This window comes from Typopeltis vanoorti, chromosome 16 (assembly GCF_054136105.1).
Source record: "Typopeltis vanoorti isolate ZY-2024b chromosome 16, IOZ_Tvanoo_1.0, whole genome shotgun sequence".
NCBI lineage: Eukaryota > Metazoa > Arthropoda > Arachnida > Uropygi > Thelyphonidae > Typopeltis > Typopeltis vanoorti.
This window is the reverse complement of record NC_143564.1, coordinates 27,157,373-27,182,263: the sequence shown is the minus strand read 5'-3', so window position 1 is coordinate 27,182,263 and position 24,891 is coordinate 27,157,373. Positions and strand designations below refer to the sequence as shown.

At 34.3% G+C, this 24,891-nt stretch overlaps 1 protein-coding gene across 2 annotated transcripts in view; it reads left to right on the top strand.

Moving 5' to 3' along the window:
- APC7 (anaphase-promoting complex subunit 7) overlaps positions 1–24,891 on the top strand; it is a 238,375-nt gene that overhangs the window by 22,961 nt on the left and 190,523 nt on the right. For both annotated transcript variants that reach the window (XM_090406349.1, XM_090406348.1), the window contains one exon: positions 23,692–23,775. In XM_090406349.1, coding sequence (XP_090262475.1) covers positions 23,692–23,775 — 84 coding nt within the window. The remainder of the gene's footprint in view (positions 1–23,691; positions 23,776–24,891) is intronic.

Below are 24,891 nucleotides of genomic sequence, written 5' to 3'. Positions count from 1 at the left end.
TGTATCGTGAAGCTTCTGAATCTGTTCTATTTATTTGCAATCTAAAACCAGCTGTTCTACTGCCCGCTGAAATTATATGAAATTTTAGAAATAATATGCTATATTTTCACCATGCAAAATTGTTTATATGCATACCACACAAAAGAAAGTTCAAAGTTCTGTTAATATTATTTGTGTTTGTTTTTCTTTTAAAAAAATCTAAATATTACTTCTTCTGCTGCTGGAAGCTATTTCTGAAATAATCTACGTCTTATAAATACTGGTAATTCTACAAATCAGTGCACCGGAAGAGTTGCACTGATTGATCTTTCACTTTACGTATAATAATTGAATAATTTTTTTTCGAATTTCAGAATTTTCAAATGTTTGCTTTGAAAATATTATGTCAAATATTTATATTTTTAAACAATATTTATTGAAATAAATATGTCCTTTTTCTTTCGTTTCTAGCGAAATAGCATTATATGGATCATCACATTTCAGTTTTAGAAACGATTTTTTGTTATTCATAAAGACAAAATAAAAAAAAATGTTAAAATGCTACATTGCATTACTCAATTTCCGATTGTGTGTCTTTTTGGTATCAAAAATTTATATCCAATGATATTTTACCAGTGATTCTTCGCCTTCGTCATTTATTTATTTGTATTATGCATATTACGATAATATCTAGTGCACATCCTCGTAGATATATTGAAAATATAATGGGAAAAATATCATATACGGAATGATTCAAAATTCTTTTTCATTTTGAAGATTTTCTAATGCTTCCCCCACTCCTTATCCTCTCCTAGAACTCACAGGTTTGAAAGCTTTTCTAGACAGCATTCAAAATCAATTACTTCATTTTACCATTTTTACAAAAGATATACGGCAATCAGATTGTATTGTGAAACTTCTAATTCTGTTCTATTTATTTGCAATCTAAAACCAGCTGTTCTACTGCCCGCTGAAATTATGTGAAATTTTAGAAATAATATGCTATATTTTCACCATGCAAAATTGTTTATATGCATACCACACAAAAGAAAGTTCAGTAGTATTATTTTTGTTTGTTTTTCTTTAAAAAAATCTAAATATTACTTCTGCTGCTGGAAGCTATTTCTGAAATAATCTACGTCTTCTAAGTACTTGGTAATATCCTCTTAGCTGGAGGAAACGTTGAAGGCTTATTACTCTCAGTGCTATTGAGAAGAAAGGGGAGAACACTAAAGTGCCCCAGGCTGTAGTGCAGAATATGTCAAGAATGTCTTGTTTCCTTTTCGATTGTTGATTACCTATATTCTAACAGAAATACTGATATTTCGTTTACATGCTTATACATTATTTATGCCAAAATAATTGCTTAATTTATAATGATCAGTTTCACTTTTATTATCAAAAGTTAGAAATTAAATCATACAATTATCTTGAAAAAGAGGATTTGAATTATCATCAAAGAAAAGGTGCATATGCGTTTCATAATCTTTTTTTTTTGGGGGGGGGGATATAGACCTAAGCAATCTGCGGATATTTCAGATAATTTATTTCATAAATCGTTCGCAAGACAGCTGTTACAAACGTAAATCACTTGGGGAACATACCCATTCATTTTAGTGTAAAACAGTAGCAAAGGTTCAGTTACTTTAGATATCTAATCTAGAAGAAAATGTTATGTCTGCTGAGATTAGAATCATACGTGAATAATTTTTCTGACATGATTTCTCTATTCGTAATAATGTAACCAATTTCCAGATTTTTTTTCCCTCCTGCAGACTTCATGTTATATGCAGTGATTTCTTCTTTGAACTATAAGAAAAAAAATCAGATAACAGGAGAAAAATATGCAGTATTTTCTTTTCCACTGGCTGAATTTACAATGTTCTTTCTTTGTGTTTTGAGGAGAAACTGCAAATGACTTTTTTCTTACTATTTTTGCCATTATAACATCTCATATAATTATAAGAGTGACATTTTACTGTTTTTCTCCCACACGAGAAACAGAAATAAGGTGGTAATAATATTGTTGATTCTGCCAAACTTCATTGTAGCAGAAATTTTTATTACAAAACTTTGTAATATATATATATATATATATCTCCGAAACAAGAAATTTGGAACCCATATCACATCAATGTTGAGTGTTGGCAAGGTGAAAATGTTCCCGTTATTATTTATATATTTCATTTATTAACTAGGGGGCTATGCCCAACCCCCCCCGTGTTCCGGTATGGTAGACCAGTTCTCCTTCAATTGTGATAACTCGAAAGGGGGTTCAGCCACTGAATTCTGATGACTCGAATTTTGAAGACTCGACACTCAGGGTAGCCCCTGAGTTTCAAAACGTTTCGATAAACATGACATAAAAAAGCTTATCATTTTATATATATATAGGGTAGATTTTATTTCATTATTTTTTTGATGAAATACTTTACCTGGAATACTCTTTCCAGTTTCTCTGTGTCAAAAAAGAACTGAAAAATTAGCCTTCAAGATGAAAAAGAAACAGTGCATTCGGGTATCCCTCTATCAATATTTGTAGTCCTGAAAAGGACTGTTTTGATGGCCTTGAAAACAAACATTTTTTATTTCATACTGTTCAGAATTTAAAATTCTTGAACAGCGTGGAACACCTTGAAGCAAGGGTAAACACACAAAGCAATTTTACACTCAGGGCACCAGATTTTTGTTTCCTTTCTGATATTTTTTTATTACATACATAATATTTGCGTGGAGGTTTTTTTTTATTAGCCGTTGGTGGTCGATTTTCGGGATAATGGTTGGAGTTAGCAGCGTTCAACCTCGGATGTCTGACAGGATTTCCTGTTTTTCTGCTTGCTGAAGAAGGTGCATGTGCATGCAGCAATGCTTTCGCAATTTCTATTCTGTATTCTAGACATGTTATGGTAGACAAACATTTTTTCTTATACAGGAGGAATCTGTTCCAAATAACAAAATCCAAACACTTCAAAATTCAAATAACATGTCCAAACACTTTTTTGTAATATTTTTTATGCTGTTTCCTCATTACAGAGTAGAATGATAGCTGCTGATCGCACCTGTCGACTCAACCCATAGTGTCGTTGTATGCACACACAGCAATGGGTTTTTCTTTCTTCAAACCATGCTTCTCCACGGATTCCGCTGATGGATTGTGCAGGGAAGATAGCAGAAAAACATCTTTTTTGTCTTTCCAACCTAGTGCAAAGACTTTCCCTCGCTGATAAGTTCGGATTTCCCCCTTCGATAGCTTTCCTGAAGCCAGATCTGGAGGCATATCTCGCCTTTTTGCATTTACAGTACCATAACTATCTGTAAGATGCTGTAAAAGCAAATCAGCGAGTTCAGGACACATATATATAGTAATTATCCATTATAATGCAGTAAAGGGTCTAGTAACTGCATTACTGCACGTATCGACAAGGGGAGATCCGAATATTTATCGTGCTCGATTACAGTTTGCTTTCCCGTATAAGGTTTGAAATCCCAAGGATATCCACTTTTCGATTCGCAAAGCATAAAAAATTTTACTCCATACTTCGCTTTCTTTTTGGGAATATACTGCTTACATTTCAGTCCACCTTTGAATGGCATAAGGCTTTCATCGATACTCAAGTCTCTCTCAGGAATGTAGAGTGATCTACATTTTTGACGGATTTTCATCAGAAAATCATAAATTTTGTTGAGGACTGGGCAAGGATGTGTTGCCTGATCGTATTTTTCATTATTCTGAAAATGCAAATACTTCATGATGAGACTGAATTGTTTTTTAAGTCATAACATCACGAAACATTGGCGTGTTCAGAATCCAGTCTGTAGACCAATGCATTTCGAGAGCGGGCTTTCGAAATGTATTTCGAAACTTCGGGTTTTTCACTTTCTTTATTCTGATATTGCATTTGAAGGATGACAGTGATTTTAAATATTAATTTCACCTGTATCCGAATATCACATAATTTCCTGATTTATAATAATCACGAAATATGTATATTGTCTGATTTATAATTTGCTAATTTATAATAATCACCACATAGTTTCAGTATCGAAAAATTAAAGTTATGTGGAACAATTACTAGAGAAATATAACGAATTAAATAAAAACTGTACCTATGTTTCATAACAGTTTTCGGGTGTGTGATAGTAATGCAAGGGGGGGGGGTTTAAACTATCAGAGGCGAAATAAAGTTCAATTCTATTGTAAAAATATGGAAATAAACTTTCACATTTGATATACATATTTTGAATGATAAAAGTAAGCAAATGTATCGCTTACTTTAAAAATTGGAGAATAAAATATCTGAATTATGCAGAAAATATAAATTTAAATCATAACTGTTAATTTCATTTTGTAATGACCAATTATACAAGGAAACCAAGAAAGTGAAAGTACAGATTACTATACAACATGAAGAAAAAATTTAGTAATATGATTAAAGAATTTCATGTTATTCTCTATAAAGCAAAGTTGCTCAAGCATGTCACAAAGGAAATCTGTTAAGTATTATTCGATTTCGATGGTTTTGTACAAAAATAAAATTAATATAACCTGGAGCCGGTTTTCTTTTCTTTTTTTAAAAGAATATTCCAAATAATTATCGTGAATTAATTTCTTCGAGAACAAAGAAAAATCTTTTGTCTAGTAGCAATTAGAAAAAAATTAGCGCAAAAAAATAAAAAATTAAATTGGTTAAGTGAAGAAATTATGCAAGACCTTTATTTTGTCCAGAAATTAAAATTGTATTGTACAATAAAAAGAGAAAACAAAAATATAAATAATTTCTCTATTTTTAGTCTATCATATATAACTAAAATCCAGTTCACCAGCATGGAACAAGAAAGTCCGTTTCTTGTTATAGGCAACTGAGAGGCAGCTACGGACGGGAGATAATCCGATTAACCTTTCTCTTCAGCGTGAGGGTTTATCACACCTTCTAATGGACATGACAGTCAAATTGCACTTCTTATCCAGGTTCTTTAAACAGGTGGGCTGAATCTTATCCAGATTTATTTGGACGTCTATAGACGTCCTAGCCGGTAGGAAGGTTAATTCTTTCATAATATCTTCATTTCTTTTGTGATCAAATTTCTCATAAACTTCATTTCTGCTGTTGTTAATCTTTGTCTTTTTGTTTTATTGTCCAGATTTCGCTCCCATACGTTAAGACTGGTAGGGCTAATGTATTGTATACTTTTAGCCTGGTTTGTTTTTGAACTAGGTTTGGTTTAAATATAGAGTTAATTACACCTGTTATTTTTAAATATTTTGCAATTTTTACATTTATATCTTTTTCATTTTCATATGTGATCATACATCCTAGGTAGTTAAATTAATTCACCTGTTCTAAGATGTTGTTATCTATTACTATTTTAGTTCTTGCTGGATCTTGTCCTTTAAAGGCCATAGTTTTTGATTTTTCTGTTGATATTATCATACCATAATCTTTGGATATCTCATTTAGATCTAAAATAGCTTTCTGTAAGTTATCTTCAGAATTTGTAATTATTATTTGGTTTCATTTAATTATTTCATTTAAGTAGATATTAAAAAGATTTGCTGAGAGGGGACATCCCTGTCGCACCCCTTGGCTTATCTCTCTTGTATATGATAGCTCGTGATTTAATCTTATTTGTATTTGATTATTTTCATATATACTTGTGATAGCTTTTAGGATATTAATATGTTAAATAATATGTTTCTTTTAACTTTGTCAAATGCTTTTTCAAAGTCAATAAATGCAATATGTGTTTCTAAATTATATTCTCTTCTTTTCTCTATTATTAATTTTAGGCAAAAGGCTGGGTCTATACATGATCGTCCTTTTCTAAATCCATTCTGTACTTCTAGAATAAAGTTTTCGGAATATTTCATTAGTTTGTTATTTAAGATTCTGCTATATATTTTGTAACAGGAATTTAATATACTGATACCTCTATAGTTTTAGGGTCATCTTTATTACCGTTCTTAAAGATAGGAATCACAATTGCTTATTTCCATTCTATTGGGGGGGATACCAGTTGAGTAAATTTTATTTAAAAATAATAAGAGTCTTTCTTTGAATCTTGTTCCTGCATATTTATATAGTTCTTAACCTAGCTTATTTTCTCCAGGTGATTTTCCGTTTCTTGTTTTTTTCAGGCTGATTTCTAATTCTTCTTCAGTTTTCGTTAATTGTTTGCCAGTTGTCTTTTTTAAAATATTTGTCTGTCCACAGTTCTGTGTAGTAATTTAGAAATTCTTCTAATTTCATTTCAGTGTTTAATTTTATGTTTTCTTTGGTATCTGCATTTAAGTGTTTCAAAATCTTATATACATTGGGTCTTATTTTATATAAATCATGTTCTAAATTAGAAACAAATTTATTCCATGATTCTCTGTCTTTTTCTGACTTCTCTTTTAGCTACGGCTCTTATTCTTTTATATTCTATTTCATCTTCTAATCTTTTACTGCTTAACCATTTGTGATAGGCTTCTTTTTTCTTTTTGATTATTTCTTTGATTGTATCATCCCAGATCTTCAGTTTTTTCTTTTATTGAATTTTTTGGTCTTTCCTAAGCTTTCATTTGCTGCTGCATTCAGTATCGTTTTTATATTAAGCCATTCTATTTCTATTTCTTCATTTTGTTTTATTTTATCTAGATATTGGTTAATTCATTGTTCATATAGCCATTGTACATTTGTGTCATTCAATAGTCTAGTTTTATAAGCAAATGTTTCAATTTTTCTTTCTGTTCTTGTTACTTGTAGCCATTTAGGTGGTAATCTTAATTTTATTTTAACAAGGAAGTGGTCACTGCTTATTTCATATCCTCTGTGAACTCTAACATCTAGTGAAAATTTTGATGTCTTTTCATTTAATATGAAGTAATCTAATATTGATTTCCATCCTCTTGCTGCCCAAGTATATTTATGTATGTCTTTATGTTTATAGAAGGAATTCATTATTTTTAGGTTATTATAAAAAATATATATATATAAAGTAATGTTTTAATAATAATACTTCCAACTAACAGTTTCCCAGATTGATTATAAAATATTATGTTAAATATTGTGGCATGATTTTTATATGAAACACTATTATGCTCTTTTGCTTCATTCTTTTAGAACATAAAAGAAAAAAAAAAAAGAAGCTTATTGCAGACTTGTAATTTTTGCCAATCTTGTGAACCTCGGCTTATAACTATTGAATAAGATGAAATAGAGAAAGTCTCAGAAGTAATGAAAACAACTACTGTAAATTTATAACTACCTAGGGACAAATCAGAAAGCCAAGTAAACCATGGATTAATACAGAGGGGATTATAAAATGTTCAGAAGGTGAGAGTGGAAAGAACCGGAGGCCAACCCTGAAATTGTGTAAGAGTGTGATGAAGAGGGGTGTGAGGAGTAGATTTTTTACATGGAGAATTGGGAGCGAATGGGACACATTACTAGAATATGTTGTTAATGCAGGGAGTGGTGAGGATTTTAAGATTCAGTATGATAAATTTGTTGTCAGTTGTGAATGAACCTGCACAATGAGTAACTCCATGGAGAGTGTGATGATACTACTGATAATAATGTAATGACAATCAAAGCAGAGCTCATTTTAAAAGTTGACAACATTAATACTATGTAAGAAAGCCAAAACTGATTGGCTAGCATATCAGTATTGTTAAGCAATATGTGCCTGTTAAACCCTTTACAAGTTAGTGCAAGGAATAACCATATGCTCTAAATTTGTACCCATTACTATGATAACCACATAACATATTTGTTTTGTCTTCAATGATATAGTTATCACTGGAGACACAAAACAAATAGAAGATATCTGGTATAAGTTTTACCAGGAAATGCTCTGAGAGAGAGAGAGAGAGATCAAACTTTTTGGGATCCCCTTCCCCCAGCAGTTAAAGAAAAGGCACCAGAGACCCTTCATATTTAATATTAAATATGAAGAGTCACACTTGCACAAAAGATTAACACTACTTGGTCATGTGTATAATTTTTTTTTACAATTCTGCAAAATCAAATAACTAGAATATATGAAAAATCTATTGGAGAAGAACAAGTGGAGTTAGAAAACGGCTATTGATTAGATCTTCACCTTGTAGGATTGCTAGTAGCCTGAGAGGAAAAAAAAAAAAAAAAAAAGGACATAGATCTTCATTGTTGTTTCGTTGATTCTATGAACAGGGAAAAATTACTCCAAATCACACACATGCATGCATACATTTCTATATATATATATATTTAGAAAGATATTTAATGACTAAAAAAACAGAGAATTAATTAAAAGCTTTAATGATAAAAAACACAACTAGTTTCAGCTTTTAACAGCCTTTATCAGGTATTTTTTAGGAAGAGGAAACAATAATAAAAACTGAAGATTCTAAAAAACTGAGAAGCACAGATAAATTGCAATACATAATTGAAATAAAAAACATTGTATTAACATTCAAGTGGTTCTTTTTTAAGAGCAATTGGCATATGCGTGGTGGCAGACTCTCGAAAACACCAGTACTGAATAACAGCAGTATTGCTATCAGGGATGTTATAGCTTAAATTGTTGTTTAAATGTTCAGGATTAAGGACCATCTCCCTGGATTCCACTATCTTTCTTTCAAATTCATCATGGCAGTTCTCGTAGATAGGCTTATACGTTGGTTATGCATTTCTAAATAACTTAGGGAATTGAAACAACGTAGATCCGAATATAAATTAAATAATACTTTAATAGATATTTCCGATATTTCGGCAATGTCTCATTGCCATTTTCTAAAGGAACTTACAAAAGGCAGGAGCACAACAGGCCCTAACAATATAGTAACTAGAAATGAAGATATGAAGCTATCTTTCTCCTAGAAGTCCTGATGGTGCCCTCTGGCGGGCTAAGTAGTCGTTCTTGGCCGTTGGGCTGAAGGTCTGCTGATGTATGCCTCCCAAATTTGGGGCAGTCGCATACAACCAAATTTATTGAGGTTTGGGGAGTTTCTTAGGGCCGAGGCTGATTCCATAAATAATCTTTCGAATTTATATTTGCTCCGGTGTATTATTTTTGCTTTCTTTCACCGTATTCTGTGGCGAGTATCCAGAGCATGGTCTGCAAGACCAGAATGGCTATATTTGTAAAACCGGTTGTAGTCCTTGTGTTCAGAAATTCTGATATTCGCTGTCCTGCCTGTTTGGCCAAAGTACGACAGTTTACAACTGCAAGGGACCTGGTATACACCAGGTAGGTCTAGGGGAAGTGGTTGGTCTTTGGTAGAGCGGATAAGGGATGCCAATTTTCTCTAAGGCCTGACAGAAACACACACACACACAGGGTGTTTCAAACAGGGGTATACAACTTTGAATGACATTAGAAGGTAAATAGCAATAGATGAACAATTTTTATTACTGCACAAATGTAGTGTAACACTTAAGTTTCAACCCAGATAGTTAAAGTTCGATATGACTGCCTCCAGTAATTTTGCAGATGTCCCCATCTGTAATCAATATCCTGCCACATGTGGCAGAGCATATCTGGCATAACTTCAGCAATGGCAGTAGTAATTCTAGAATGCAGCTCATCCAAATTGGCTAGTAGTGGTGGGACAAACACTCCATCTTTCGCAAAGCCACACAAGAAAAAATCTGTGTAACGTTTGGGGTATGTGGTGGCCATGCTACAGGCACCTCTCTACCAATCCATCTGCCTGGAAAACAGATGCTGATGTATGACCTATCGTCTGTCAGATAATATGAGGAGGTACTCTGTCTTGCTGGAAATGTAAGCATTCATCATGGTCATCTAATTATGGTATTAGGTACATTGTAGCATGTCCAGATACACACCACCAGTAATGGTAGACTCTGAAAAAAAGAAAGGTCCATATAATTTCCTCTTGTTTATGGCACAAAAAACGTTAGTCTTTGGGATGCCACAAACATGTTCTGCGATGGCGTGTGGATTTTTGCTTCTCCAAATTCTGCAGTTGTGAGTACTTACTTGCCCACTTACATGAAAAGTGCACTTGCCACTGAAAACAATCGTGTCCTAAAAGTCCTCATTTTGTTTTATACTCCTGATCATTTCTGTACAGAAATCCTGGCTTGTCTTCTTATCGTCTTTTTTCAAATGTTATATAAGGGTAAATTTGTAGGGCCTTAAATGTAGATGCTGTCGTAAAAAAAACACACCACATGGTCACATGTGGAACTGCAATTTGCCGAGATGCCAGTCTGGTTGATTTTCCAGGGCTTCTCTGGAAATTTTCTCGAACTTCTTCCACAACTGCATCGGCAGCAAGTGCCCTTCCCGTTGACCTTGGATGACTCACAGAACAGCCTGCTTCCACAAAATTCTTGTGCCATGTGTAGATTATGCATCTACTAGGTCTTTGCTGTACTGCATGCGAAAATTCCTCTGAACTTGTGTTGTACACTTCATTTTCTCAAACCAAAACACACAATGTGCTCACTCTTGACCATCAAAAGTAGCCATTTGCAAATTGTGTGATGTACCATGCCATCTAGTGTTGTCATTTGGTAATAAAGTTATGTCACCAAAAATTTGTGTTTCACTACATTATGACACTTACTCAACTTTTGTATATCTTCCAGAGTTATTCTCTGGTCTCCTGCAAAGTTGCACACACTCACACACACAGAGATATATAGTGAGGATATAGATTATGAAATACTTAGATTATTAACTATATATTATTAGAACACTAAAATAATGATTATGGTAATATCAATATACAACTGCTGAGTATGACGAGAGATGTGATGCAGAATTGTCTACCTCATTTCATCCCACTTGTTAACTTCTTTATTGAAGATTTTATAATTTAGTACCGGAAAAAGAAAGGATGATAAACAGAAGACATATCACTCATTTGCAGATGACATTGTTATATTACAGATACTAATACTAATCTGCTATAATTACAGATACAAACTTAGAAGAAACACACACACACACACACACACTGAATTAGAAACTTTTATTTAATATCATGTTACATCTCCTTTAGCTCGAATTACACATATGCAGTTTGTCATAGATTCCACAAGGTGTTGGATTGCATTTACAACATAGATGCAACATAGTCTACAACATAACAGTCCTTTAACTGGCTGAAATTTGATGACAGAGGACTTTGCTCTGAGTGTTTTTCTAACATGTCCCATACGTTCTCAATGGGATTCAAATCAAAGATTTGTGGTGGCCAGGGTTGCTGTCGTACTCGCTGAACCTAATGAACAATTCTTGTGCAATGGACAGTAGCATTGTTGTCCATGAAACAACCATTACCTGCTGGATAAAAAGTTGGCATTGCAGATGGAGTTGATCGCCAACATCATTCAGATATTCCTTAGAGGACATCTGATCTTCCAGCAATATCAGGGGACCTGTTCCATACATGGCCACACTGTGATCGCACTTTCAGAAACTTGTGTTTTTTCACTGTAAGCTGAGTTCATGTGGCTCCCACCAACTTCTCTGCCTACCATTGGTACAGAACAAGATGTTCTGTGACTTGTTGGACTACATGGCCTTCATTAAATTATCCACTCAATTGCTTGAAACAGGAAGTCTGTTTGTCCATACAAGCCTTCTTAGACAATGACAATGTCATTTCTGCCAGACTGTCTTACGACGACAGTTATCTCCCTTAGACAAGCAATATAGGTAATTTTTCCGCTGATTAAACTCTTAGGATATTTGACCCTTTGAGAAACCAGTTAGCTCTGCTGTTTTCGAAATTGTGGCTCCAGCCAGGATGTTATTTATTTTTAACAGTATGGATGACAACACGGAAAGATAAGAAACCTGCAGTTAGCCCTGTATCAAACTCCAAATGATCCTTTATTTTTTTTCATTGTGACGAACACCATTGAGGATTGACAAGCAGCATTCTTAAATAGTTGCCAAGAACACATGGTGACATTGCTCGTTGAGCAATGATGCATGTGACCAAGTATTTTGCATGCATTCTGTGTATGTGGTATTTACGTACATCTGCATAAAGGTTTCTGATTTAGTGGCCAGTGTATATATATATATATATATATAATATAAATTTTTAAAAAATCAGCAGAGAAAATAACTATAATTTTAAACAATCAAGCAGTGGCGGCCGGTGAAAATTTTAAGTGGTGGTGCTGCATATACAAAATAAGAAAAAATAATTCATTTTTTTCTGATCAGTAACTAATTTATTAATAAGTAAATTTACATATTACAAGTTTGCAAGATTCCCTGACTAAATTGAATAACTGTTATAATAGATATGGTATGAAGGTCAGCAATAAAAAGACAATGAAAATAGGTAGAATCGTTGAAAATATCAACTGTGTTGTGAATGGAGAACCTGTGGAACAAGTAAAACATTTCAGCTGCTTAGGCACGATTTTTAGTGAAGATGGTAAATTAAATATGGAAATAGGCAACAGAATCAACAAAGCTGGTATGGTAGGAAGTCAATTGAATAAATTCATATGGAATAAGAGAGAAATTAGTCGGAACACTAAATTAGCTGTATACAAGACAGTGTTCAAACCAGTTTTAACTTATGGATCTGAGAGATGGGTCAGAAGTAAAACACTTGACCAAAGACTAGAGACCGCAGATATGAGAGCTGAGAAAGATTAGATGCGTGAACAGATGGCATCAATGGCAATATTTTTAAAAATGAGGATATTAGGAAAGAACTAGACATTGTCAGCATCCAGGAATGTGTTAGCAGAGCTAATCTCAGGTGGTATGGTCATTTAAACAGAATGGGCAAGGAAAGTTTAGCAAAGCAAGTGTTCTCTGCCAGGTTGGCAGGAAAATGACCCAGAGGAAGACAAAGATATAGGTGGATTGATACGGTACAATAGACGATAGAAATATAAGATCTGATAATGTTGGAGTTTTGACAAGTAACAGACTGATTTGGAAGAAAATTGTAGATAGGAAGTTAGTAATGATGTAATTTTTTCATGTAATACTATCATATCCTGTTCACCCCTTGAGGGTGTATATCAGGAATTTGATGATGATGATGACATATTACAAAAATTGCTTTATTAAAAACATTTCACCCTCACTACAAACACACACCAATAATAAAAGTTTCGTATACAGATATAACGCGCGCAAGCATACAATATGTGTGTAGTGACACTACTCAACGAGTAATGTTGGTTTCCACATTCCAACACTGTGTTAGATCGCAGTGCATTTGTTTTGTGTAACGATAATTGAGAAAATACAATTCTTTTCATATTTTTGACAGTGACAATTGTCATAATTCAGCCTTGTATTTATAATAAATAATTATATGTTATTTTAACAGAATAAAATAAGATTTATCAAAAATATTTCACCCTCACCATGAACACACACCAATAATAAAAGTTTTGTATCTCACAGAAATAATGCAAGCATACAATTTATCTGTAGTGACACTGCTCAACAAGCAGTGTCAGATTCACTTGTTATGTGCAGTGGCAAGTGCAAACAAATATCGGCGAGTCCAGCCAGAACTGACTGAACGTGATAATTCCGACACTGCGTTAGATCGCACTGCATTTGTTTCGTAATCTAAAGCGTTAATCGAACAATTCCAATTATTAACTATTCACAGTGTCGAAACATAAGCTATAACCTTTAACATGTTGTATTACGTTTATATAATTTTGTAAGCATTGTTATTATTTATAAACACAAACAAAATTTAATTTTTTTGTTTTTTTCCTTGGGGGTGCTGCAGTGTTGCAGTGCTTATGTACAAGCTGCCACTGCAATCAAGTAATAAAACAAGCAAATAGTTTTAAGTACTGAAGATCATTGATCACCATCTGATTTAAAAGATACTGCAGTGATTAACTACATCTCAGTAGGATGAACAATGATGACTAAATTACAAAAAATATGGAAAAGTGATAAATTACTTTTCCATATTTTATTTTATTTTATCCATCGACTTGAAACAAGCTTTATGAGTAAGTTATTATTCCTGCTATCCTTTATGGAGCTGAGATATGGATAATTGGATGCATAAAGATATTTCTTTTTAAAATGGCTCTGGAAAATCATTAAAACACACTGGACAGAATTTAAAAAAAATTAACGAATTGGATATCAACTTGATGCATTACATATAGTTGTAGATGCTTTCAAATGACAAGAGTTGGAATAGTTCGGTCACATAGAATGCCTCCAGAAACATTAGAGGCTGATTCTGAATGGACAGATGAAAAGATTATGATCCTGTGGCCACAAATAATATGTTTATAGGTATTACAAACAGAATACAAACGTAGTTTATTTTATTCGTGTGGGATTCCTCCAATCCTAGACTGCCCCTGAGGACTGGTTGAGCCCTCCTAATGAGGGATTAAATGTTTTTTTTTCCTTCTTTTTTTTTGACTGTAGCAGCATGTGTTCACAGGGCCAGTTTGCTTATTCTGAGGGATGAAAAACCTGAGTTTCCAGGTGAAAAAATCCCTCTACCACCATATGAGACTGACCAACGCTCGCCTTTAATCGAAACAGACCAGATAGAGGAGGTTCCTCACATCATGAACAGGAATCGAACTCTGGTCTTTCTGACCAAAGGGCTTCGTCTATACTGACTGAATTATGGAGGTCCTAGGACAGAAGAGATAAGATTCTTGAGAAAGTATTTCACTTTTATTTATTTCAGCTATTTAGGCAGAGTTTTTAGTGGAGATGGCAAGTTAATGTGGCAATAGACAACAGAATAAGTAAAGCTGTTATGGTGGGAGCTGCTGAATAAATTTATATGGAATAAGAGAGAAATTTGCAAAAACACCAAGCTAGTAGTATATAAGATAGTGTTCAAACCAACTTTAAGTTATGGATCTTAGAGTTGGGTAAGAAACAAAACACTTGATCAAAGACTAGAGACCCCATATGAGGGTTCCGAGAAAAATTATGGGCCTGAACAGATGTCAGCAATGGCAGAATCATATTAAAAATGAAGACATTAGGAAGAAACTTGACATTGTTTGCATTCAAGAATGTGTGAGCAGAGCTAACACTAAGATGGTATTGTCACTTAAATAGAATGGGAGAGGAAGGATTAGCAAAACAGATGTTTGATTCCAAGATGGCAGGAAAAAGACCAAGGTCTAAGTGGATTGCTTCATTTACAAGTGCATTAGAAGAAGAACGTAATGTTAGATGTGACAATATTGGAATACTGACAAGTACTAGACTAATTTGAAGGAAAATCATTTATAGGAGATTAATAATCATGTAAAGTTAATCATGTAGTGCTGTGATAATAGCTTGAACACTCATTGAGGGTACATATCAGGAAATTGATGATAAAGAATTATTATAATTCTGATCTATGCACCTGATTCTCTGATTTTATATTCATTCCTGTTGTACTTAATAGAATGTTTCTTAGAGTTTCAGAACCTAAACACTGTTTGTTGTTGTAAGGATACTTGTGCCATAATGTTTCTTAAAATGCACACAATAACACAAGAAAAAATTAATAAAATTTAATAAAAAGCCCTATATTTTGATCTGAAAATTACTGATAATCTTCAGTGGCATTAGGTAATAGAATATAAGGTAGTGAACAAATTTAAAATGAGAGCTGCATCATAAAGTAAATAATACAATTAAGTAAATATTAGCATTTATTTAATTGTATTATTTTTTAAAAAACTTAATTATATGTAATTAGAACAAGACTTTTCCATATTTTTGAAAGTGGAAGGCAGTCATTCTGATTCAAGTTCGAATGATGGAGCAAGGCTTCAGCACTTTCTTTAAATGTTGTTCAAATTTATAACTACATCATAAGATATTTCCGACCATAAGGTATTGTGGTCAGTAATTATTCCTTACTGACCACAATACAAGACCGGTGTTCTTGTATTCTTTTCTCCACTGAATGTCCAGTTTGGCTGAAATAAGAGAAGTGACAATCGCATGGAATTTGGTAGATGCCAGGAAGAGCCAGAGGGGAGTATTTATCTTTAGATGATGGGAACCATGAAGGTGTTGAATGGAATAACCGTTGTTACTAGATTATATTTAGTGAGAATTCTCTAGATTGGTTCCAAATGTTAGCAATGTATGGAATAGGAATTCTACTAACTGTTTCCTTATTATTTGAGCTACAGTTATAGGCATGAAAAATATGTTGTGTGGTCTGCTCTGAAAAGCAGTTGAGTTTTACGTATCATTTTATGTTTAAAAGTTCTTGCTATAGTTATTGTGGTGTAGAACATATAGTTCTACACTAACGCTTGTCTTCGTGTGACCTAATTACTTGCGTTTATTGAAAACCTGCCTTGATGGGATGCTATATTCAAAAATAACAATCAGCTCATCATCCCTGCCAGAAGACTGGAATTATTAAGTTTGATGCATCATGCTCACACTATATGTTCTACACTGAAACAACTACAGCAAGAACTTTTAAACATCAAATAATATATGAAACTCTGTGGCTTTTCAGAGTGGACCATACAACATATTTTTGATGCCTAGAACCATAACTCAAATAATAAGGAAACAGTACATAGAATCTCTATTCCATGCATTGCTTGCATTTCAGAACTAATCTCGAGAATTTTTGATAAATATAATCTCTTGATGTTTATTCCATTCAACAAAGCATCTTTATGGTTCCCATCATCTAAAGATAACACTCCCCTCTGGCTCTTCCTGGCATCTACCAAATTCCATGTGATTGTCACATCCCTTATTTCAGCCAACCTTGGATGTTCAGTGGAGAAAAGGAGTACAAGAGCACCAGTCCCATGTCATCAACGGGATACCTGAGAAATCTGGCTTTGCACATCATGTAATGAATACTGACCACAATATCTTATGGTCTGAAACATGATTGTTTCATTATCCAAACTTGAATCAGAACAACTGCCTTTCATCTTGAAAAATATGGGAAAGTCTTATTCTCATGTAAAATTATTTTTTTAAATCATTAGTTATACAGTTAAGTAAATACTAATAATACTATGTTTTCTCAGTTTTTGCTTTGCACTGATCTATGAATAACATGATGCAGCTGTCACTGTTTTAAATTTGTTCATATAATACTCAACATAATTAGCAAAGCTGGTATGCTAGGCAATTAGTTGAATAAATTTGTATGGAATAAGAAAGAAATTAGTCAAAACCATAAATTAGCTGTATGCAAGACAGATAATTTACTATCTGGATCCGAGAGTTCGGTTAGAAATAAAACCCTTGACCTAGACTGGAGACTACAGATATGAGAGTTCTGAGAAAGATTAGTGGAGTGAGTAGAGTCAGTGTGAGATACTGACATCAATGGCAGTATCGCATTAAAAGGAGGACATTAGGAAAGAATTTGCCATTGTTAGCATTCAGGAATGTGTTAGTAGATCTGATTTCAGATGGTATTCGTCACTTAAGAATGGGAGAGGAAAGACTAACAAAATAAGCGTTCTTTTGCCAGGTTGGCAGGAAAAAGACCAAGATGTAGGAAGATTGGTACAGTAAAGAGTATCTTAGAAGGCAGAAATGTAAGATCTGACAATGTTGAAGTCTTGACAGATAACAGATTAATTTGGAAGAAAATTGTTGATCAGAAGTTAGTAATGATGTAACTTTTTCATGGTGTACTATCATAATATCCTGTACATCTCCCTAAGGGTAGATATCAGGAATTTGATGGTAGAATACGGAAAGCTGATGTTGTAGAGAGCTAATTGAAATTTATCTCTAATAAGAGAGAAATTTTCCGAACTAGCAGTATACAAGATAATATCAAGCTGATTTTAACTTATGGATCTGAAGTTGGGTTTGAAATAACTGTTTGGACCTTGTGCCCCAGACAGTTATTTCCAGCCATTAATTTGAAAGCTAGAGACATTAATAAAACAGTTAATTGAAGGCCAGACACTACATTTAGAATTCTGACTAAAATTAGGAGAGTGGGTAGGTGACAAATGTCAGAATCATAATAAAAAATTAAAATATTAAAAACTAACTTAACATTGTTAGTATTCAAGAATGTGTGAACAGTACTAATCTGAGTGGGTATAGTCATTTAAATAGCATAGGAGAGAAACATTAGCAAGTAGGTGTTTGATGCCAGGATGTCAAGCTAAAAGACTCAGAGGAAGAATATCTAGGCCAGTTGATGCATTTGGTGGTTCTGATGATATTGGGACCTGGCAAATAACAGATCATTTTAAGAGAAAATTGTTTGATAGGTAGCTAGTAATAATATTCAGTAATATCATAGTATCCTATATACCTGTTGAGGTTGTGTGTGTGTGTGTAAGATATATCAAATCATATGATAGTGAAATTATATTTCGTGGTTACCCCCTAAAATTACTCCATTCTCTGGATTCTAAGCCATTTGAAAGGTGGAATGCACAAGTCTGTAACTAGATAACTTACTGTAGTGTGATTGGAAGAATAGCAGAACAACATTGCACCCTTCAATTGGAAAAGACCTGGGTTCGATTCTCGTCATGACAAGGGGAAGCCTTATATCGGCTTTTTCAGTTGAAGTTGAGTTAGCTGATCTCATACAGTGGTAGCAGGGTTTTTTCTCCCAGAAATGCGGGTTCTTCATCCTGCGTAGACAAATCGGCCTTCAGGACACATCCAATTTACAGACTAAAAATACTATTGTTGGTGATGATGGGCGATAGATGGCATCGATGGTAGTAGTGTCGTAGTTGGAAAATTAAATAGTAGTGGAGAGGATGAGATATATTTAGCGAAGTAGAGTAGTGTGCCTTCCCACAACGAGCCCTTGGACTCCCTAGAAGTCTCATGTAATAATAATAATAAACACTATCAGCACCAACAATCTGATACTCCATAATAGCAGTAATTGTATTGTTTGCATCACTTATATAGCTTGGGATTTATCTGTCAGGTGAAGAAGCGTTAAGTAATGGCCTAAACCATGTATATAAATCTAGAGGTGCACATTTTAGGATTGCATTAGATGAATATATGATCTATTCTTTAGGAGCAGAGACTGGCAAGTCAAAACAGTGTTTTTATATAAGGATGTCTATGAGTAAAGAGAGAAAGAAAAAAGGGAAAACCCTTCCAAGAACTGAGCATTAAGGTGAGCTGATTATTGCTGCTAAGTTCCAGTATATTAAGCATGCTCTTGACTCCTCCTTCAGCACTGTCTGTGAGCTATATTTCATCATAATCTGAAATATTTGTTAAACCTTATGCACAGAACCATGAGATGCTGTGAAAGTAACTTCTAAACTGATGCAATTGGAAACATTATTATTATTATTTGGGCACCTCCATGGAGTTGCAAGACTTATCGTGGGATACCCAAACTATCAACACTATCTTTCATACCTCTCCTTGAAACCATTAATAGACAAAGGATATGCTAACCACCCAGCCTGGTCGGCTGAGTGGTTAGCATATCCACTCTCCAGCCAAAAGGCTGTGGGTTCGAATCCCACTATGAGCATGGATGTTTGTGATTGTCTGTGAAAATGCTAGTGGTGGTGGTAGGCAGTAGTGGCGCTGGTGCAGATGATGATGGAGAGATGTAAAGTAGGTGCCCTCCCTCGATGAATCTTAGGACTCCCTGGAGGTGTCGTGTAATAATAATAATAAAAAGCGATAACTTACTCGGGGAACCCATTCTATTCATTCACCATTCTCCAAGTGAAAAATGTAATCCTCATACCCTTGCTTCCTAACTTCCAGAGGTGACCTCTTGTTCTGACCTAGCCTCCCAACTAGCCAAGTGCTGAAACATTTACCTTGCATCAGTCCTATAAAAGCCTTATAGTAAGGTAACTTAAATATTTCTATCATATCTCTCTTTTTCTTCTGCCAACCAGTTTTTGCATTTCACAAACCCTCAATCTATCCTCATAGGGAGCATTCCACAGAACACTTACTATCCTTTCCATCACTTCCTCATCCCCAGAAAACCTAGGTGACTAGACCTGAGCACAGTATTCCAGATATGGTCATATCAAGGCTTTATAAAGAGGAATGATGACAGCTCCCTTATCTCTACTGGTTGGTGTGTTCTTTAATAACTAAGTAATCCTGTGAGCCACCCTGGCTACTTGGCTGTATGCTCTCTAAACTTCAGCTCTCTCTCTGCTACTACCCCCAAATCCCTGGCTTCACCAGTTTTCAGGAGTACAGTTCCTCAGTGTGATACACAGCTTGTAAATGTAATCTTTTTATCCCAAAATGTATAACTTGACACTTTTCCACATTAAATTGGCATGCATCCATTATGTTCTGCCCATACTGTTAGCCTATTGCAAGCACTTCACTTTGATTAACTATTACCCTACCCAACTTTGTTTTATCTGCAAACAACTGAATATCTCCCTTCAAATTATTTCCTATATTATTTATGTACAAATTAAACAGCAGTAGTCCTAGCACAGAGCTCTGTAGCACACCGCTGCTAATATGCTTTTTCCTGGATTCTGTTCTATCATATACTACTTTTGGTATCTGTCCATCAGCCAACCTCTATCCATCCCCATTTGATGCAGTTAGCATAAGAGTATTCCCTGTGGTAACCTTTCAAATGCCTTTGCAAAATTCATCAGCAGCATCGTGTAGTCCTTCCCTTTATCCAGCTCAGTGGTCATTCTATTACAAAAAGTTAGTAGATTATTAAGGTATGTCCACCCTTCAGAAAGCTATGCTGTCCCATCATAGACTATTATATTCTTATCCATCCCTATTTCTGAATTCTCTTTTTGACTTACTTTTCTAGTAATTTTACCACCACTCCTGAGATACTAATTGGTCTATAATTTGCTACCACAGACTTAGATCCTTAAATGAATTATCACTTTGCCAGATCTGGCCTTAAATTAAACAGCCTAGTCAAAGGCATTGCCAGTTTCCCCTACTCATTCTCGTAAAACACAAGCCAATATCCCATCCAATCCCACAGCTGTATTTGCATTTAGATTCTGCAGTATACCAAGTACCTCCAATCCTTAAAAACCTCTTTTCTCAGATCAGTCGCTGTCACTTGTGTTATAACAGTATCTTCACTTGGGTGATTATACCCTTGCAAAATTATCACTCAGTAGCTCAATAATTTTGTCTGCCTCTGTTACCTCTCTGCCATTTGCGTTCATTAAAGTTATTCTTCCTCCTACTTGCCACATTATGAAAAACCTCTTTGGAATTTCCTTTTGCCTCTTCAGCTGATTTTTTTTGTCATCTGATCTTGCCTTCTTTACCATGCTGCTCACCTTTCTTGCCTGATCTTTATACTGTTCATGAGTTAGTTGGTTATCTATATCCTTATATATACCCTCCACAATATTTTATTTGTGTACAGCTCGTGCTTAATGATACTAATCATCCATCAAACTCCTACCCCATTTACCCTCTCAACCTTGGGTATATACTATGATATTGCTTCCTCCAGATACCCCTTGACTATCCCCCATGCACTTCGATATCCTCTCATTACAGATCTTTATATCATGCTACTGCCTCTTAAGTGTATCATAATCACCTAGTTCCACATATACCTCCTCTTAACTGTAATATCCATGTTTTGCTACTTCCCAAGTCAAATCCACTTGATCACTTCTCCAATCAGAGCAATGTATCCATCTTAGTTATGAACAGGTCTTCTGATCCTATATTAAGATCTAACACTCTTGTATCCTGAGTCCCCTCCATCTGCTTCAAGTAATTATCTCTCAGTAAGTGTATAAATTCCATTTCCTTCCTGCTATGTGATCTTTACTCCTTCCAATCTATATCTTCCCCATACCCATAATAATTACTCGACTTGTACTCATTATACTAGTCTACTGATGCATATCATCTCTGGCATATAGCAGTAACCAGTTTTATATTTTGCTGTACTGGCCTCATTCTCGCACCAGATGGACTCAAAAGAACTGCTGTCTGCATGACTGACTCCTGTTCTTGTTGGCAGAAATTCATCTGCTATCATCAGCAGTACCCCCATACTCCTGTCCTGTCTACACTATCTTCCCTAAAAATACTAAATCCATCATGTTCTATCCTCGTAACTACATCATCTGCTTGTTAGCCAAGTCTCACCAATGTATAATGTTACAAGGTTGCACTAATAAATGCCAAAAACTCCTGCCTCTTGTTCCTGATACTTCTGGCATTAGTATATAAGAACTTCAGCATTTGGAAGTATCAGGAACAAGAGGCAAGAGTGGGTACCTTCATACATGCTTGTGTGCACCTGTCGTAATTTTAGTAGTTTTCCTGACTTTGCACTTGCTCGGTGAATAAAGCTCTCTCTAGACACCTAACTCCAAATCCATTTAAGTGCAATCCATCAGCAATGTACAAATCTTTAAGTCCATCCAACTCAGGCCATAGGTCTGGTCACATCATTCCTTCTGCACAACCTGCCTATTGAATTATCGTCCTCCATCTCACTTCACCTCTATCATAGTGTGACAACAGACTTCCCTCTCACTCTTTTTTTTTTGTCTCTTCCAATAACTTGCACATATTCCCTTATACAGTACTTCTCACCTCTCAAGTCATTGGTTCCAGCCAAAACAATCAATTCTTTAACCTTCCCTTTCTGCATTGTGATAGTATTACTAATATTAATTTTCACACAAGGGAAACAAGATTTTGTAGTACTTTTTGGGACGTATCCCCTTATTATTGAACCACTTTAAAAAATTATCTGCTTATGCTCTTTCTCTCATTTATTCTTACAGTATTATTTTTGGCTTCAGACCTCGTGCTTTTTTTTCTGTTCACAGTTCAACTAAGCTCTTGCTGCTTCTCCAGTCCATCTTTCCAGCACATTTGGATCAACTTCCCTGTGTTCTGTTCTAATGCAAGTTCATACAATTTGTTTCTCTTAATGGAACATGAGGCATAAATGGGTTAAATAAAGTGCATATCAGTAAATCGATCTTATCAATTGAATGATCAGATCAGTCTGTAAATTGCACATCATTCAGAAACATTGTTGTGGAGATGAAATTTCTTTAATCACACCATTCAGATGGTTAATATTCATATTGAGGGAATGTGAGATGCACAGTTATTTATTTATTTATTTACTACTGCTGTTTCCTAAGCCCACATTAAGAATATTTTATATGGGCATGGTCCACTTTTCCGAATCTAGAGGCATTGTAACATTATTGGTTAAAAATTTCCTCATTAATGGAATCTGTTCTCTTTAAATTTTAGCTGTTATTAGGAATGGGGGAAGTATCACGTAATACCCAGGTATAGTTTCAAAATTTCTGTCTAGGTATTATACTGCCCAGCACGAAGTAAGTTTTGATTATGATTAATATCAGTATTGTGAAATTTAGTCTACTTAGTTGGAGAACTATTGTATATATATATATTCAAATCTTACATATTTTGTTTGCCTTTTCTGGATTTTAAAGTATGAATTTACCACTCATTTAGCTTATATTATCTGTTAATATATATATAAAATAAACTCCTGTGTATTACATAACTAAACTTGTTTAAATTTGTAGACATAAATTTAACCTTTCAACTTTTTTTTTTTTTTTCATGTGATAAACATCTTGAGGACAAAGATACAAAATAAAGTTTTGAAATATCTAGATCAATTCCATAGAATTCAAAATTTCATTAGCTTTTATTGATTTATACATTCATTTATTTAGTTCAATGATTTAGGCTTTTATTTGCATAGGTAATTATGAAATCATTTTTAACTTGCAAATTGTCATTTAATAGGAAATAACTTCAGAAGTTGATGTAAAATATCAGATTCACCTGTGTCATGTTCAGCTGAAACAGTTTACTCAAGCAATTGGAGTGGTAAGAAAACAGTTTAATGCAGTCATCGTATATTTTATTATGTAGCAATCATTAAAATAACTGCTGTTTCTTACTGTGTAACTTTCAATAAGTTTAAGTAAAACGAGAGAAAATTTAACTCCAAGAATACATATGGAAAAGGCTTAGGCATCATTGATTATTCATAATAATGCTTCATGGTGTAAATAAACACCAAGAGATGAATAATATTTTGCTGGTTTTCTACCTAGCATCATCAGAGGCACACATAGCTGAACTAAGTAATTGTGGAAAACAATTCAAATTTTAATAGAAACCGGAACTGATATGTCCTTGCATGGGTAAGGACATAAGTTCTGTTTTCCCTCTATGGGCCAGATAATCATAAAGTTAATTTAGAGAAGTCAGGTTATCAGACCTCAAAATCTTTGATAAATTAATGCAACCATACTTGTTGAGGTCTGGAAAGTGTCGATGCTGATTCTGATAATAGTATGTCAGACCTATAACGACTTATGTGTAATATAGATGTTTTCCTCATTTTAATCCTATATGAAGCAGTATCAAGAGCATGGTCTGCTAATCCCAACTTGTCATACAGATGATCACAGATGTAATTTTTGTGTTCTTCAAGGCAGATGTTAACTGATCCACCACTCTGTCCAAAGTAGGCTAAACTGTAGGCACGGGGAACTTTATAAACTCCAGGATGTTCAAGAGAATGCAGTTGATCTTTAGGAGAACAAATGAAGGTTCATCTGTTCTCCTAAAGCTAAGCTGAACAAAAGGCAGAAAGCAGCATGGAGATCATATTTGCAGAAACTTTGGCTGTTTTTTCTGATCTACCCTTAACATATGGGATGGGAATAGTTTTGCCATGATCCTCTGTGTGTTGGGTGTAGGAGCAATAGGATCACATGCAGTATTTTATCTATTTTTGTAGTCTTTATCTATAGATTTAAAAGGTGTTGGGAAGCTCTCTGAGCTCATTTTCAGGGACTGTCATTAGAACAAATAGTCATGGCTTGGTGAGTAGTATTTTGAGGATTCCACAATGTTGGGAAGGATGGTGATGTGGTTTATGTAAATACCTTCCTATATATGTGTGGGTTTTCTCTAAATGGAAAAGGATAATGA